Genomic DNA, 17,510 nt, shown 5'->3' on the forward strand with positions numbered 1-17,510 from the left:
TGATCGGCAGATTTGGAAAATGGTTGAAGGGAAGGGTATTCTAATCAGTTGTGAAGCTATCCATGATATACAGTAGTGATAATAATAATAATTGTACTGGGAGGTACACCTCAACTCTGATCAATCAAAATAAGCGCCTTAATGAACTCCTCTATTGACCAAAATGTGAAATTGCTACTACATAAAGTTGAGACTTTAAACAGAAGATGTCACTACTGAAACATTAAGTAATTGTGTTATCGTGAAGTTTCCTAAACTGACCGGATTTATTTGCTTTGTGTTTGTTTACTTCAAGAATTTTAACTTTCCTCCATAGATGTCATTTCTAAAACTCGGATCATGCACTCTGGTGCAAGGTGGAAGAACTTATAACTTAAAGAAGTTTCGTATTTCTAGATTTTCATAACTGAATCTATGTTCATTTATTTTTGGGTTGGCAACACTTATTTTTTTTCCCGCCAGTTTTGAATCTCGCCAATCATGAATTTTTGTAATTGATTTTTCAACCAATCCTGCATTTCTTGTTCACTTTGAATTAGCCAATAAAAATTGAGAGGGTGTGTCCGGATTAGTCCTGAATTCTCTCTAATCCTCCCTGTGGGTATATAAGTTGCAGCTTTTCGAGTTTCCTTGTCTGTTGATCGTCGTCTTTCTGGCTTTCGGCAGGCAGAACATCAGCCAGGTAATGGCCACATAAATTCAATCTTTCTTGCCGTTTCCACATACTTATCCCAGGGGAAGGTCTAAATTTCTAACTATGTAACCGATTTAATGTAAACTTCTTCCTTTTCATGTAAAATTTCATGAAGTCTTTAACTGTAAATCGGGGATAGAGAGTGAGTTACCCTCTCAAGCTTCCCTTCATCTTGGTTTGAGGTGAATACGATTTTGTAACCGTTTTCTTTCCTGTAATATATTAAAGTTATTTTCATGAGAGCCACCTCAGTAGCTTGGGACTAGCCCCAGTTTCATTGGCCGAGAGCCCTGTAGGTTTTTAATATTTCATTATCTGGGAGTGCAGTGTATGCCTCCATTCAGTTTGTGTTCGGGCCATTTATTTAACCTATTCTTTTTCCGCAAAGGCCCAGTATGTTGGGTACTAGATACCCCTGTGTAAAACTATTTCCATTTGTAATATTTGTGCCTTATTATTCCAGAGAGTGTAAGATTGTGATGTGATGTTGCCTTGAGTGGGCTGTAAGAAATCGAGAGCATGTAAGCTCTTTTCAGAGTTTTGTAGTAGTGAAGGGTGCCTCTGGAAGGCTAGATATTGTAATTTTGGGAGCAAGTGCTCTTGAATTAGGGGATTTCTGCTCTTGCCTAAATTATTCCTCATTTGTGAATTTCATAAACTTGAGCTTGTAGCTCAGAAATTGTAAATCGAGGGCTTTAAGCCCAAAATTGTTAAATTCCCTATTCTGGGGTGTTCCATCCTTGTTTGACATTGTACCTGAGATATCATTGTTATTGTCACCCAGTGAAAATTTGTTAAGTTTGTTGTTTTGAAGAAATACAACCTTCATTTCAAGTTTTAAATTCATTTTGATATTGTAGTGAGACCCATTCACCCCAGCACCTACTTTCACCTCTCTGCGATCCACCAAACATTGGTAATAATAATAATAATAATAATAATAATAATAATAATAATAATAATAATAATACATTGTATGGTCTCAACTACCATGTGGAGCCATTTAAATTTGATGCCATTTGGCTGCTTGCTTGTCAGTGTCTATGTTCTGTTTTACTCTAGTTGACTTAGGACCTCAGGCAAAGAAGTAAATCTGGAAATGATAGCCAGAATTAGGAATTAATAGACTTAAAGACATCATATTATGACAAGAAGATCATAACCATAATTTTTGTTATTATATGTATTTTATTGTTATAATTATTTGTGCAAGATTGTCTTTGTCTAGTATACTATGTTTTAGTTATCACATAATCTGTTTAATTTTTTTTTTTTGGCTGAAGATGGCCACTAAGTGGCTGAAACTAGTCCCAAGACTGATGTAATATTATTTACTTGAATTATTGTATTGTCATTTTATTTCTTATAATTGCACTTCAGTACAGAACAAAAATGAAATTTATAGCTTATAATGATGGAGGATATAATAAAACATTTCTCTCATCATGAATTATCTGATTCACTGAGCAATAGAAATAAAATTAATAATCCTAGAAGCCATTATCAGTTTATTTCAATGATATCATTTATATTGTATTTAGTTTTATGATCCAATGAGAGCTACATTGTGTAGCATAAGTAGTGAGTCAGTCAAAAAAAGAATCTATTCTACCACTTCAAATAGTTTTTTTTCTCTATAAAAAGAATAATTATATTTACAGTAATTCCTAAATTCAGTGCAAAATGTTATGTCTGTATGTGGCTCACTTAGACTACAACTGTATATGTCTAATCACTCTTTCTCATCAATATACTACCTGTGTTTCTCATTGTGCAACCTTTGTAATTGTGCTATGAACCAGTTATGATGGACAAATTAAAGAATATAAAATGCTTAGACTGTAAAATTATGACCATAAACGTTTGTTGAATTAAGAAATTGCCAATTAATCTACATATTGGTTTTTATTACGATTTACTCATTTATTATGTTTTGTGCTTAGGATTTGGAAGAGAGCCAGAGTGAGCGTCACCAAAAATACCGTGAGTTGAGACGGAGGGAGGAAACCATGGAACAGTTCCTTGCATCCTTTGAGGAAAATAAAGTACAAGAATTAGCTCGCCTTGAACAGCTGGAAACAAATGTTGTGGCTACTTTGCAGCAGATAAGCAAGAATTTAGCACGCACAGGGAATTTACCTAATGTAGAAGATTTCAGTATAATGAAAGATAACTTGGAGTTTAAGGAGGGAGAGCTGGAGAAATCTAAGAGGACTGTTGATAGTTTATCAAGAGAGCATCAGCATCTTCAAGCAAATTTACAGAAGGTAAGTGAACTTCATTATTAAAACATAATTTGTAAAGTTGTGTTATAAGCAAACTAGGCTACAGTAGTGTGGAGAGAGACCATACCTTATTTCTTTTACCTTGTGAGTAGGGTAAGTGATGGTAGTTGTGGTGATTATTGTTTTAAGAGGAAGTACAACTAGGCAACCATCCTCTATATAACACTAATCAGAGAGAAAAAATGGAAGGGGTCCGACACTTCGAAAAATGAAGGTATCGGCCAAAGGGAGACAAGGGCCACGAAGGGCGTGAAAATGAAAGACTCCCGAGCCCTCGTAAACCTAATAGCGTTGGGGTCGGAAAAGAACAAGAGTTGACCAAGAGAGGTCGGATAGGATAGATGAAAGTGAGGAGCCTAGCACAAGTAAGTGGAGGCAATGCCAGGACTCAGCTGAGGGCCCTGTGGTCGCCAACCCACACTCCAAAGTTCAGAGCCCCTGAGGCCCCTTTTAATCGCCTCTTACGACAGGCAGGGGACACCGTGGGTGTTATTCTACTGCCCCCACCCATGGGGAGTAGGCTAAGTGATAGGTGATATGTTTAGATTATCAACTTACCCTGTTAGATTTAGAACAACTTCTTGGTAAGACACAAGAAGCTGTTACTTGGGAATGCAAGATTTTGAATTCTAACATTGACGGGTGTTTCCCTACTGCTTACTGCATGCAACAGTTTCAAGTTTTCAAGGGACCTGTCCCAATTAAACACTCTCAGCCCCTTTAATTGGCTGTTAGGGCAATGAATCCATGCACATCAGACAGTTCAGGTCTTCTTTACCTCACCAATTGGAAAACTGAAGAGAGTTGGTAAGAGTGGACTTTCTTAGGACAAACCATTTTCTATATTTTTTTCTACCTGAACAGGTTTGGTTTTATTTGTCACAGCTTTCCTTTAGACATCGCTGTATATCATTAAGTTTGTGCCTGTGGGTATCAAAGCCCTTGCTAACAGTGAGAAAGGTTGCAAAATAGTCTGGTTCCTGGATTGAACTGTCTTAACACATTGCTGACCGGATGCTTGAGCTTGTCACATACCCTGTGGACCGGACAACTTTCTACTAAGCATACTAGGGTGCACTTGATTATAAAAATGTACGTAAATATTAAACCAGTCAAGATTTTATCTTTAAAGTTGGTATGAGTACTCAACCAATGCCCCTAGTAGTACTTCAAAATATCTAAGATAAGCAAGCAAATGCGTGTTAATTCAACAACATATCATTAATATTTACATCGTTGTCGTCGTCAGAGTCGCTTGAATAAATAAGCACACTAGGTAAATTACGGCTTGTAGAGGCTTGAATATCACTTCCACTATCACTCTCACATTCAGTTTCCACTAATTCAGTATCACTATATTCATTTGAACGATCATCGGCATATAATTCTTATCGTCGTCAGCTAACACCATATTCCGTGGGCGCTCCATCTTGTCATTGACTGAACTGGCAGAAAGAAAGTCGACGTTTAGAAACAAAATCAAAGAATAAAAGAGGCCGTGAATTAAAGAAAAGTGGCAGATATACATCTACGATTTATTCTACTCAATGTGCAAGTTCAAAATAGTTCAATATATGCTCAAGAGATGTCACAGGAAGACCAAAAACAATGTCGTGAACAAAACCGAGATTTCTCGGGGCCCGTCACCTACCGCTGGCGAGCGTACTACGAGATTTCTCGGGGTCCGTCACAAATGTGTTAAGATATCCATTGGTTTTTTTTTTTTAATCCCCCTGTTTGTTTTACGTCAGACTGCCTCAGACAGATCTTATGGTAATGATGGGATAGAGCAGGGTTTAGATTGGGAAGAAAGTGACTGTGGCCTTAATTAAGGTACAGCTGCAGCACAGGGTTGGTGTGAAAATGGGAAACAACAAAAACCATCTTCAGGGTTGCCGACAGTAGGGTTCAGACCCACTATCTCCCGACTGCAAGCCCACAGCTATGTGACCTGAACCTCTGAGCCAACTCGCCCAGTCCATTGATGAATGATGTATTGACATGCGTTCATGGTGCTGAGACAAATCTTCTATGATAATATGGAAAGGTGTAATTTTACTACCATATCTAGTCAAGGACATGCTCAGTCATTTTTGTTATGATCAAATACGCAATAATCAGTCTCCAGTTAGTCAGATCATAATGATCACTACCTTTCTGAATTAAGATTGATTGATTTATTTATCCAGTTCATTTCTTACAACTAATATGTAAGTACTGAATGAGTTGGCCGTGCGGTTAGGAGTGCGCAGCTGTGAGCTCGCATCCGGGAGATAGTGGGTTCGAATCCCACTGCCGGCAGCCCTGGAGATGGTTTACCGTGGTTTCCCATTTTCACACCAGGCAAATGCTGGGGCTGTACCTTAATTAAGGCCACGGCAGCTTCCTTCCCACTCCTAGGCTTTTCCCGTCCCATCGTCCCCATAGGACCTATCTGTGTTGGTGCGACGTAAAGCAAAATATTTTTAAAAAAAAAAGTACGTAAGTAGAACAAAATCCAATAATATGATGCATGAAAGGAAGTAGTACTAATAAGTTTACTTGCTTAGTCAATCCTTTTCTACCTGAAAGTATAGATGTTTTGCAGAGAGCTTTCCACCCTGTTCTGTCTGAAGGCCGACTCCAGACACTGTGCCAGTCTATATCCCTTTCTTTTGGACTACTTTTGATGTTATCTTCCCAGGTCACTTGTGGTCATCTGCGGGATCTTTTATCAGGAGCTTTGGCTTCCCATACTCTGTGTGGAAGTTAAGTTTCCTCCACCCACGTTACCAAAGTTGGGTTTCATCCATTTTTTACTCTAGGCACACTGAACATAGTCCTGATTTTCAGGGTGCATAATTTATCTTTGTCTTTCCCTCAATTCTTTGGAGATAGTGCATGTCTGTGGGATGCATTCGACTCTTATGCTGTGTATTTAGGTCCCATTGACACAGCTATACTAAGTGTTGGCACATATGTTGAGTTGTAAACAACCAACTTAGTCTTCTTGCTGATTTCTTTCTTGCCTATGGCACCTCCAGTTGATGGCACAGTGAAGGTGATGCATTGGAGCAGTCCTAGCATCCATTCATGTTGGACAGGCTTCCTTGATATCTAATGACTTTGTCTTCTCTGTGTTAATGACCATCCTTCTCTTTATTGTTTCCTCAGATTGTGTTAAGGCTGTTCTGTGACTTAGCCTCGGAAAATATGACTGGCCTCATCATCCATTACCTCAATGTAAAGAGTTGGGTGTGCATTTTACTTTAAAGATGTTATCCATAATAATGATGAACAAGTTGGGAGACAAAATATCTCCTTGCTGAACATCCAGTGTCATGAGGAACTCTTTAGACTCCTTGTTTCCAGTTCTTACATCGTTTCTGCAGTTCTTGTAGAAACTCTAGATGGCTTGGATTAAATTCTAGCTGACTTGTTTCTTTTCCAGTACCTTCCATATCTCACACCATGGAACCTTATCAAAGGCTTTTTCCAGATCAGTATAGTACACATGTACCTCAGAATCCCAATAAATGGTCTTCTCAGTTAACCGAGTGTGAAAATCAGTTCTGAGGTACTTCTTCCCTGTCAGAAACCACATTCTTCTTCTTCCAGCCTGTCAGCTTCTCTTCCAAGTCTCATCTCTAATATCACTGATAATCAGAACAGGCTCCTTAGATATGATCTCTGTAAGGCTCATGAAAAATGAAAAATGGTGAAGGAAAAGGAAAGCTGGCAATATCAGATAAGGGAAATATGACAAGAACGCAACCAGGTAATGAATCAATGTTACGGAAGTGAAACAGGCAAACAAGTAGGGAACACAAAAAATTAATCAAAGATTAATCAAGCACTCAGTGCAATCAAACCCTCCCCACTAACCATCCAGAATCACAGCTGCAACCAAAACATAAGACAGGATAAAGGTAAGCAAAAGAGAATAAGATTTGACACATGAACCAGCAGGAAGCTATGACCCTCAGAACATGCACACAACTCTCAACGTATCACCTCAAGTACTTCATAGTGCCTGCATGAAGAATTTCACTGGATTAGCAGAGCACAAACAACCAGATAACTTACATTACTTTATTACAGTACAAGAAATGAATGTACCTCATACAGAGAATTAAATTAAAAAGTACAAAATAAAAAGACATGTTGAACATTGAAAATATGAAAAAGAACATCTTTAACATATTTAATACCCTGAACGTAAGCCTACGGCCAATACCAGAAGATTTACATATCTTATATAATTAGTTACGAAGTAGGCTATCAGCCCCCGTTTAAAATGTTCAAGTAACATTTGTACAACATAATGAAGTTCAGAATTACATGAGTAGCTTTAGAAACCCTGTTTATATTTTTTAATAACCTAGGTATCTTGTCGTTATTAAGTATAAGGCACTACGGAATTCACACGTAATGTGACCGTGAAATAGAAGTTGATGTAGGAAGCTGTTCCACAAATCCCGATTTATAGATATGTAGTAAACAGTTTGACATGTTGCCTGAAGACTTCTCCATTTAATTGTAGGTGAGTAGATAATTTCGAAGTTCGATGACTGAAGAATGAACTTTTGTACTACTTACTGGTGCATTGTTGATATTGGAGAAGTAGGTGTCACGTATTGGAGAGGTGAAGCCGGTTCAGAAGATATTAATCACATTTGAGACAAATAATAAAACAGATATATTAAATAATACTCAGAACTAAATGCTGTAAATAAATTTAAATATCTTGGTGAAATTGTCATTTGGAATGCTAATGAAAAAGCATCCATAGATAATAGACTCTAAAGTTGAGACGAGCACAACAAATTACATGGCCGAGTTACAAAAGACAGTCTCTTTCAATTAATGCTAAATTTTGCCATTATAGCTCCGTCATCAAACCAGAAGCAACGTATGCAAGTGAAACATTATTCAAACTTAATACCCAAGCAACAACAGACAAACTGCAGTGGATAGAAGAATTCTCCAGACAATTATTAATAAAAAACATCAGGTGGGTAGCCAGTGGAGACTTTTACACAATTTAGTAATTTACAAGGAAAGTGAATCAATTATTGACATGATGAGAAAACAGAGGATTGCATTTTTTGGACACACATACCGTTTGCTAAAGTTTCTTTTGGAATAGTAAAATGAAAAATACTTGGTTTAAAGAAATACAAATGGATTTGGACAAATTGATAATTACTACAGAGCAAATTGAAAATAGAGAAGAACATTCTAAACAACAAATATACAAAACTATCACTTAAAACATCAAAACATAAGCATTATGTTATATCAGCAGAAGAACGGGCTGCACGATTGTCTAGAATGGAGAAGTTTTGAGAAAAGAAGAAGTTATCAGGTTTGAAAAAATGAACTTATTTTTTTATGTACTTATTTTTTGAAGATTTTATTGTATAAGGTTGATTTTGGTGCTCCAGTGTGGGCTTAAACAGTGTAAATAAATAACACTAGTGTAGACCTAGTTTTAGTCAGGTCGTGTTAGCCCACAAATGCATGATGCTTCCCAGCATCGATAATGTTGTTTCTCCATATGGGAGAATCAAGGTTCATCTTGGCCGACATCTTGGATCAGATCACACACAGTGGCTGTCCTTCTTCTTCATCCAACTGTACAGACTCGCAGGGTGCATGCGCCGACCACAGTGAATCTTGAAATTTAAGCCATTGCAGCAGCAGTTACAAGTATTTCAGTAATGGATATATGCGACAATGTGAAAACAGTTCAACTGGTAAGATAACGGTGTGCAGTATGGAATATAACTTCAAACTAGGCCATGGAATATGAAATAAAGTTATACTTGACACAGTTTGAATACCCTAGGGGTGTATTGTCCAAAACAAGGAATTATCCCTCTAATTTACGTATCATATATGTTTGTAAAGAAATAACTTGGTTCCTTTCTAAATCAACTAATTCAGCATTCATTCTTTTTAGGGTCAGCACTTTTGAACTTCTCCTTGTATGCTTACTGCCAAAATTCCTAAATTTAGTCTACTTTCCCTCCATCCATAGATCATTAATCAATGAGAAAATCTTTGATTCTCGAGAATAGGAATTCCTACTATCTTATTTTCCTTTTGATATAACTTTGTATTTATATGTCAAGTTTACCCACATAGCAGCTTTGTTTTTGATTCCTATAAAAATCTCTCTTTTTTTTTTTTTTTCAGGTATAAGTTGTTAAGTTAAATGAACTTTCCTTACCTTCTCTATTGGAGTTGTTATTAAGCAGGCTGAAATCTAGGATTGACTCGCTTTTCTCAAGTTCGTGACAATAATTATCTCTCTCTGTGTGTGCGCGCGCGCGCGCGCGTGTGTGTTTTTTTCTTCTGTACCCAACTAGCCAGTCTGTCTAGTGTTGGTGTTGCACACTAGTTCATAAGGCACCTAAAGATGTATCTCATACATTTTCTTTATATTGTTTCATTTTTCTTTACTTTTCTAAACATTCACTTTATATGGAATAATTTGAAAGATGTCCGACTCGTTGGCTGAATGGTCAGCGTACTGGCCTTCGGTCCAGAGGGTCCCGGGTTCGATTCCCGGCCGGGTCGGGGATTTTAACCTTAATTGGTTTATTCCAGTGGCCCGGGGGCTGGGTGTTTGTGATGTCCCCAACATTCCTGCATCTCACGCACCACACATAACACTATCCTCCACCGCAATAACACGCAGTTACCTACACATGGCAGATGCCGCCCACCCTCATCGGAGGGTCTGCCTTACAAGGGCTGCACTCGGCTAGAAATAGCCACACGAAATTAAAATTTATTATTTGAAAGATCACTCCACACCAGATCGGAAGGCTACAGATTCATACTGTAAATGTCCCTCTAAATACTGCAAAAATGGCAGTTTACATACTCTTAGCAATAGATAAATCTGAAGACCAAAGACATCCATCATATATAGACCATCTTTTTAACTCCAACAATAATGCAAGATAAAAACTACACCAGAAGGACATTATAATAATGTACTGTTTTATATTAAGACTACAATTTTCTGAAGAGAAAAACTGACACACAAGTGTTGGACTTAGGTGCAAGAGACATCAATTTTAATGGACTCGTGTGCAACCACTAAATATTTTATCAATGTTTCAGGACATGCCAATAGTGTTGTATCAGGTGTTGGTGTTTGCAAGTGTTATGTAATGTTCTTTTCCATTTATAATTTAAGGCTGAAGATGACCCAATACAAGAGTCAAAACAAGTCCTGATGTATTAAATAATATTAACATATTGTGTACAGTATTGAATTGATGGACCTTCTCATCCTTGTACTCTCTTGTAGGTAGAAGCTTTGGAAGAAAAGATCAAAGCGGAGATGGAAGCCCTAAGACAACGTATGGCAGTTATGACCAGTGAAATGGGAACTCTGTCAGATTTAGATAAACTTAGGGATGAAGCACAACAGAAAAGGAATCTCCTGGATAAGAAGAGAATGATGTTAGAGGCTAAACGAGGTCCATCTGTTATTGCATTACGTGAAGAACAAACTAAGTTTGAAATGCTGAAGGTAAATATATCATCAATACAGTATTTAATTTGAAATGTATTAATGTAAAATCATATACGTTGGTATAAGAATAAAACATATTTAGAATTGAGGAGTTTTGGTCAGGCAACTGCAGAATCAGTTTACAAAGTTTTAACTCTACCATTGCAGTAAACTTACTAACCACCACAAATTCCTTTTACTGTATTGCTATCAGTGAGAATTTTTTTGTTCGTGGATAAATAAGTTCTACACATTCTATACTAGATATTATACTGGGCAGTGTATATTGGGAAGACATGGAACAAAAACTTTAGAATAAGGCATAAATTTCTAAGATCTACATAATATATTAGTACACAGTATAAATTTGTGATTCAAAGGCCTCATATTGACAGTTAGCTTGCAACCTCTTATCTACCTTTCTTTTCTGGCATTGGAACAAATTTTTCAATTTATAAACACATATTTATATAGTACTTGAATATGTTTCTAAGGTGATTTGTATGGTTATTTGATGTGAGTTGAGAAATCTGATGATGTCAACTTGGCTGAACAAAACATGTTATTCTATGTTTAATAACAGGTTTTGTTTGAGCTTTTATGTATTATCTTTTTATTTCCTTTCATGAACCACATGAGCTTGCCACGATGGGAAGGCTTGTGCGACCCAATGAAGCAGGTAGCTTAGCCGTAGGTGCAACCATATCGGATAGATGCCTGTCAAGACACCAGACTAACGAATGGTTCATTGAAAAGGGGGTAGCAGCCTTTCAGAAGTTGCAAGGGCAGCAGTCTAGATGATTGACTGATATGGACTTCTAATAATATTTAACATGGCTTAGCAATGGTTGTTTTTTTCTAGTGGCTTTACGTCGCACCGACACAGATAGGTATTATGGGGGTGATGGGATAGGAAAAGCCTAGGAATTGGAAGGAAGCGGCTGTGGCCTTACAGCCCCAGCATTTGCCTGGTGTGAAAATGGGAAACCATGGAAAACCATCTTCAGGGCTGCCGACAGCGGGATTCGAACCCACTATCTCCCGGATGCAAGCTCACAGCTGCGCGCCCCTAATCGCACGGCCAACTCGCCCGGTAGTGCAGGTCTATGTACCTACTACTAGTTCAGTAGAGGATGAAAAAAGAAAGCATATATGAAGAGATTGAAGGTTTAATCTATATATATATATAAAATAAGAGTTTTGTCTGTACACTGCTCAGAATTTGAAAAGAATGGTATTTCTGTATTGGTCATGTCCACAGTAACAAGGAAATGCATTTTTTACTTTTCCATAATTTCTGTCTGTCTGTCTGTCTGTATGTATGTATGTATGTCCACACATTACGAGAAAACGGCTGAAGGGAATTTAATGAAAATCGGAATGTAAAGTTGGGTGATGAACCACTATAATCTAGGCTATAAATTATTTTATTCACACTGAGTGAAATGGTAGTTTAGGGGAAGGCCTGAAATTTAATTCTCAAATAATTATGTTATTAGTGGTCGTGTCTTAATGAAAATCGGTATGCAAAGTCGGGGTAATAAGTCGATATAATCTAGGCCATAAATAATTGTATTCACGCTGAGTGAACTGGCAGTTTAGGGGAATGCCTAAAATTTAATTTTAAAATATTTATGTTATTAGTGGTCGTATCTTAATGGAAATTGGTAGACAAAGAGGGTTAATAAGTCACTACAATATAGGCTATACATAATTGCATTTTCATGCTGAGAAAAATGGTAGTTTAGGGGAAGGCCTAAAATTTAATTCTCAAATATTTATTATATTAGTGGTCGTATCTTCATGAAAATTGGTATGCAAAGTCGGGGAACAAATCGCTATAATCTAGACCATCAGTAATTTTATTCACACTGAGTGAAATGGTAGCTTAGGGGAAGGCCTGAAATGTAATCTATATATACAAGTTTTTTCTGTACATTGCTCAGAATTTGAAAAGAATGGTATTTCTGTATCAGTCATGTCCACAGTAACAAGGAAGTGCATTTTTTACTTTTCTTTAATTTCTGTCTGTCTGTATGTATGTATGTATGTATGTATGTATGTATGTATGTATGTATGTACACGCATCACGAGAAAATGACTGAAGAGAATTTAATGAAAATTAGTATGTAAAGACGGGTGATGAACCACTACAATCTAGGCTACAAATTATTTTATTCAAGCTGAGTGAAATGGTAGTTTAGAGGAAGGCCTGAAATGTAATTCTCAAATAAGATATTTATGTTATTAGTGGTCGTATCGATAAATACTACATAACTAACATAACTTTAGTTATGTCGTAAGTTAGTAGTAGTTATGTAAGAAGTTATTAAATTTCCGATCACTTATGTCTTATACATTGTTTCCGTACCGCATATAATCACAGAGATATTCATGAATTTGGATTTTTGTTACTAAGTTCACATCAGTGCCGAGTCACGAGAAAATGGGTAAACAGAATTTAGTGAAAATAGGTATGTAAAGTCTGAGAATAAGGAACAACAGTCGATGATATAAATAATTTTGTAAGACGCCCTAATATCACAGAGTCAAAAGAAAACTAATGTGAAGGCCTGCAATATAGAAAGCTCATAAACTTTATCAACAATAACATTACATGGACCATTGTTTGTTGTGATGTGCTTTTTGTCTTCTGTTTCCACTCATCCCCAATAGATATGATTACTGCAGTGTACCGAGGGTTTTTAAAATTTGCTTTACGTCGCACCGACACAGGTAGGTCTTATGGCGACGATGGGATAGGAAAGGAATAGGTGTGTGAAGGAAGCAGCCCCCAGGCTTTAATTAAGGTACAGTCTGGTGTGACTGGTGTGAAAATGGGAAACCATGGAATACCATCTTCAGGGATGCCAGCAGTGGGGTTCGAATCCACTATCTCCCGGATGCAAGCTCACAGCTGCGCACCTCTAAGCACACGGCCAACTCGCCTGGTCGTATCGAGTGTAACAGCCTGCCTGTATATTGGCGGGAAGTAGCTGGGGAGATAGATAAATTTCTTCTTTAGCATGCCATTCCTCTGGTTCATACATTTTCTGATATTACTGGTACGTAACACACTAGTTCATCATAGCATTCGAGCTATTCAATCCCTACTCTGAGGCACTGATTGGAATGAGTAGTGTGCATATTTAACGGAATCATGACTCAGGAGTGTTCATGGTAGTCTGCGACCTGGTTATTCCAGCTCTGGAACTTTGGACTGTTAGATTGGCACCGTAGTACGGTTCGTTGAAAGTGAGAAAGTGTGCGGTTTTTCATTTGATCGAGTATTTTATATGATAACATTGCTTTCAATCGCTACATTCCTACTGACGTTTTTGTAATGACCTATGTTGAATTCAGATAGGCAAACCATCCAGTCAGTCTTTCTGAGAAACCCATAGCGAAGCACGGGTACATCAGCCAGTACAATATATAAAAAGGAGATGAGAATTTAATTATGATGGGAAACTGGAATGCAGTGGTAGGCCAAGGAAAAGAAGGTAATGTAGTAGGAGAGTTCAGACTAGTTTTTTAAAAATCTATTAATTTCATTGTGCATATTGATGATTAAAGTATTTGCACATATAAAGATAGGAACTTTCCACCTAAGCAATACAATTGTTCTTTATATAGTACATTCTATTACAGTATTGGTTTCGACCCTTCTAATGGCTCATCTTAAGCTGCTGAAGAACCTATCATCTTAATAATAACTTGTAATGCTAAAACACAGCTTGTCCTAAATATGAATGATTAATGCTAACATTGAGGTGATGTATGAAGGATGAAGGGGGGAACTTTTGCACAATAATTAACAGAACTTCAAAGCCCAACACACCCCTGTGGATGGGGGACGCAGACGAAGAATACACCCACGGTATCCCCTGCCTGTCGTAAGAGGCGACTAAAAGGGGCGACCAAGGGATGATTGGATTAGAACCATGAAACTACTTGTGATTAGTACCACCACGCGGGGAACACCATGGATCGCTATTACTTGCGCGTAGTACCACTATGTTAGGTACCAAATAGGTTTGTGATTAGTAGCGATCAGGAGCACCATGCGGTCAGGCTTTTACAGTACCTGTGATTAGTAGCACTATATGAGCGACGAGGTCTGTAATTACATGTGCGAATTTCATTACCTGTGAGTAGTACCATAATGTGTGGAATACCGCGAGTCTACGATATGGTACTATGGTGTTTCACACATAGCGGTGCCATTTACAGGCAACGCAAACCTATGGTTTTCATCACATAAGTGTACTAACCACAGGTACTCGTACTATTCTGTGGTGTTCCTTATATAGTGGGTACTAATCATAGGCAAGCCAGAACCCTAGTGTCGCTCATATAGTTGAATATTGTTACTTGGGGAGTAAAATAACTTACGATGGCAGAAGTAAGGAGGACACAAAATGCAGAATAGTACAAGCAAGGAAGGCTTATTTTTATTAAAGTTTTATTACAGCCAATGGCCATATACATAAAAGGAAGGCTTATAGGTGTTATGTGTGAAGAATACCAGGCCCCTTTTTAAGAAATAACAAATTTCCAATAAATTCATTATAACTTCCTTATTGTTGAAGATATGCCTCCAAGATGTTTACTGATCATAAAAAAGGGCTTGTTTTACATGTTTACTAATTCACATACTATGTTACACTAATACTGTAGCATATAACATTGTTTTTTTGTGAATACATTGAAACTTTGTTAGTGTGTTCCCCTTTGGGAAGCAAGCCGTTAGCCTCAGGAATGTTCAGTTTTGCTTGCCGGTTAGCAGCGAGATTGCTGAATAACACAGTGAGTCTATTTGTGCGTATATTTTGCATTCCGTTCAGAAGTTAGAAATTATTTTTTGTGTTGAGTGGTACAGTGAAGTGTAGTGAATATTTGTCGCATGATATAGTAAGCCTATATTTGGATTAGGAACATATAAACATACCTATCGCATCATGAATTTTCACTATTATCGCTTAGTACGAGTACAGTCAGATTTTTACTAGCCCTCAAAATGTTATTTGTCATCCCTTGTGAAAGGAAAATGATTTCCAACTCGCCACAGTTGCGTGAATATGGAAAAAAGCCTTGAATTCCTGAACTTCACAGAATAAGTTGCACCTTCAGGGAGCAAGCCGTTATCCTCAGGAATGTTCCGTTTTGCTTGCTGATTAGCAGCAAGATTGCTGAATAACACAGTGAGCCTATTTGTGCTTGTAGGCCTATTTCACATTCCATTCAGAAGTTATTCTATTTTATGTTGAATGGTACAGTGAAGTGTAATAAATATTTGTTGCATGACATGGTAGCCTATGTCTGGATTAGGAACATAATCATGTAAAATTGACAAGCATGGTGCATATTTGTATTGAGATAGCCTAGTTATGGATATGGAAAATGTTGTGAAATTCCTTTCTAATGAAGACAAAATTAAAATATGTCAGAAAGTGGACTGGCATCCGCGTCGTACAGTGCACAGAGGTCGCGAATGTTGAACTTGGACCTTTGAGTTTTGACTCGATCACACAAGTTAGTCTAAGTTTATTCAAAATGGCAGCCGAAGTCACTCCTCCCGGTCGCACGAGTGTAACCTCCAATTCATTGTCTAAGAGTGTGACCAGAGTGTTTTAATAACCCACTGCTCCAAAATAAAAGGCTTCCACTAACATTTGTTTTAGAAAGAGTGTGATCTGCAATCATACTTTGATGTTTTTATTGACTCCTGTGCACATGTTTTCATATTTGTTGTTTAGTGCTTTCCACACCCTTCAGTGCATTTGTTATTTTATAATCCCCAGCTGAAAAGGTTTTCATATTTGTTCTCTCGTATTTTTCACACATTTTAATGCTTTCCTCTCATCTTCAGAAGTGGTAGATACAGTTTTCACTGTACTTGTGGATAGGCTACACGACGTAAAATGCCCTCATGTTGGAAGAAATCTTATCTAGTGTTTCCATATCCCTGTTGGATAGTTTTTATTTGTATATTCAGTAGTATGTTTTCTTGTTTAACACATTCTGTTTTGTTGTCCACTGCAGAAATGTCTTAACAAGGTTTTACTGTATCAAAATAAAAAGTGAAAATTCAGAACTGAGAGAAAGAAACATAGGTAATTCAGAATTAGAATTACATACTAATGAATATCATTGTCTGCAGTTACATGCTGTTAGCTTACTCTTTGGAAAGTTTTGATATTTTAGTCACTATAGTTCCTAATCTAAAAACAAAATATTTTATTTCACCATACATTATATTCAGGGGCTGCTTGGCCGAGGCGGTAAAGGCGTGCTTGGTTCGCCCGGAAGGACGTGGGCTCGAATCCCCGTCAGGAAGTCATAAAATTTAAGAAATGAGATTTCCACTTCCGGAGGTGCATATGGCCCTGAGGTTCACTCACCCTACACCAAAAATGAGTTTTTCGAGGGACCATGAAAATAAAACGTACAACACGGGAAAATCCGGGAATGAATGAAAACCATTAACAATTTGGCTAAACATAAAAAAATGAAATATGTATAATTATAATCTTACAAAAACTCCTAAACCAAACCAAACTACAGCTCCAGTGGGACTTTGCCTGCCAAGCAACCGCTGCTCAGCCCAAAGGCCTGCAGATTACAAGGTGACGCATGGTCAGTATGACGAATCCTCTCGGCCTATATTCCTGGCTCTCTAGATCGGGGTCGCCAACTCACCATTAGATAGCTTCTCATTTAAAGGTAGTCACGAAGGCTGAGTGGACCTGGAACCACACTTACATCCAGGTAAAACTGCCTGACCTGGTCGGAATCGAACCCGGGCCCTCTGGATGAGAGGCAGGCATGTTAGACCACGAAACCGCATTAACTACTGGTACGTGAGTTCAAAATGTCGATACTTTATATTCAATTTTACAGGGGAATCTTCGTCAGTTTCCTGTGAAAACTTCTTTCAGTTCAGCAACTTTAATTAGCCAAACTCTTTGAAATATCTAATAACGCCAAGTCAAATGACAATCGACCACAAGTAGTT

The 17,510-nt window shown here is 37.6% G+C and overlaps 1 protein-coding gene across 2 annotated transcripts in view; it reads left to right on the plus strand.

The window, feature by feature from the left end:
- LOC136872721 (intraflagellar transport protein 74 homolog) overlaps positions 1 to 17,510 on the plus strand; it is a 102,422-nt gene that overhangs the window by 74,100 nt on the left and 10,812 nt on the right. For both annotated transcript variants that reach the window (XM_067146548.2, XM_067146549.2), the window contains exons 7-8: positions 2,638 to 2,961; positions 10,286 to 10,510. In XM_067146548.2, coding sequence (XP_067002649.1) covers positions 2,638 to 2,961; positions 10,286 to 10,510 — 549 coding nt within the window. The remainder of the gene's footprint in view (positions 1 to 2,637; positions 2,962 to 10,285; positions 10,511 to 17,510) is intronic.

The sequence above is a fragment of the Anabrus simplex genome, chromosome 4 (assembly GCF_040414725.1).
Source record: "Anabrus simplex isolate iqAnaSimp1 chromosome 4, ASM4041472v1, whole genome shotgun sequence".
Lineage (NCBI taxonomy): Eukaryota > Metazoa > Arthropoda > Insecta > Orthoptera > Tettigoniidae > Anabrus > Anabrus simplex.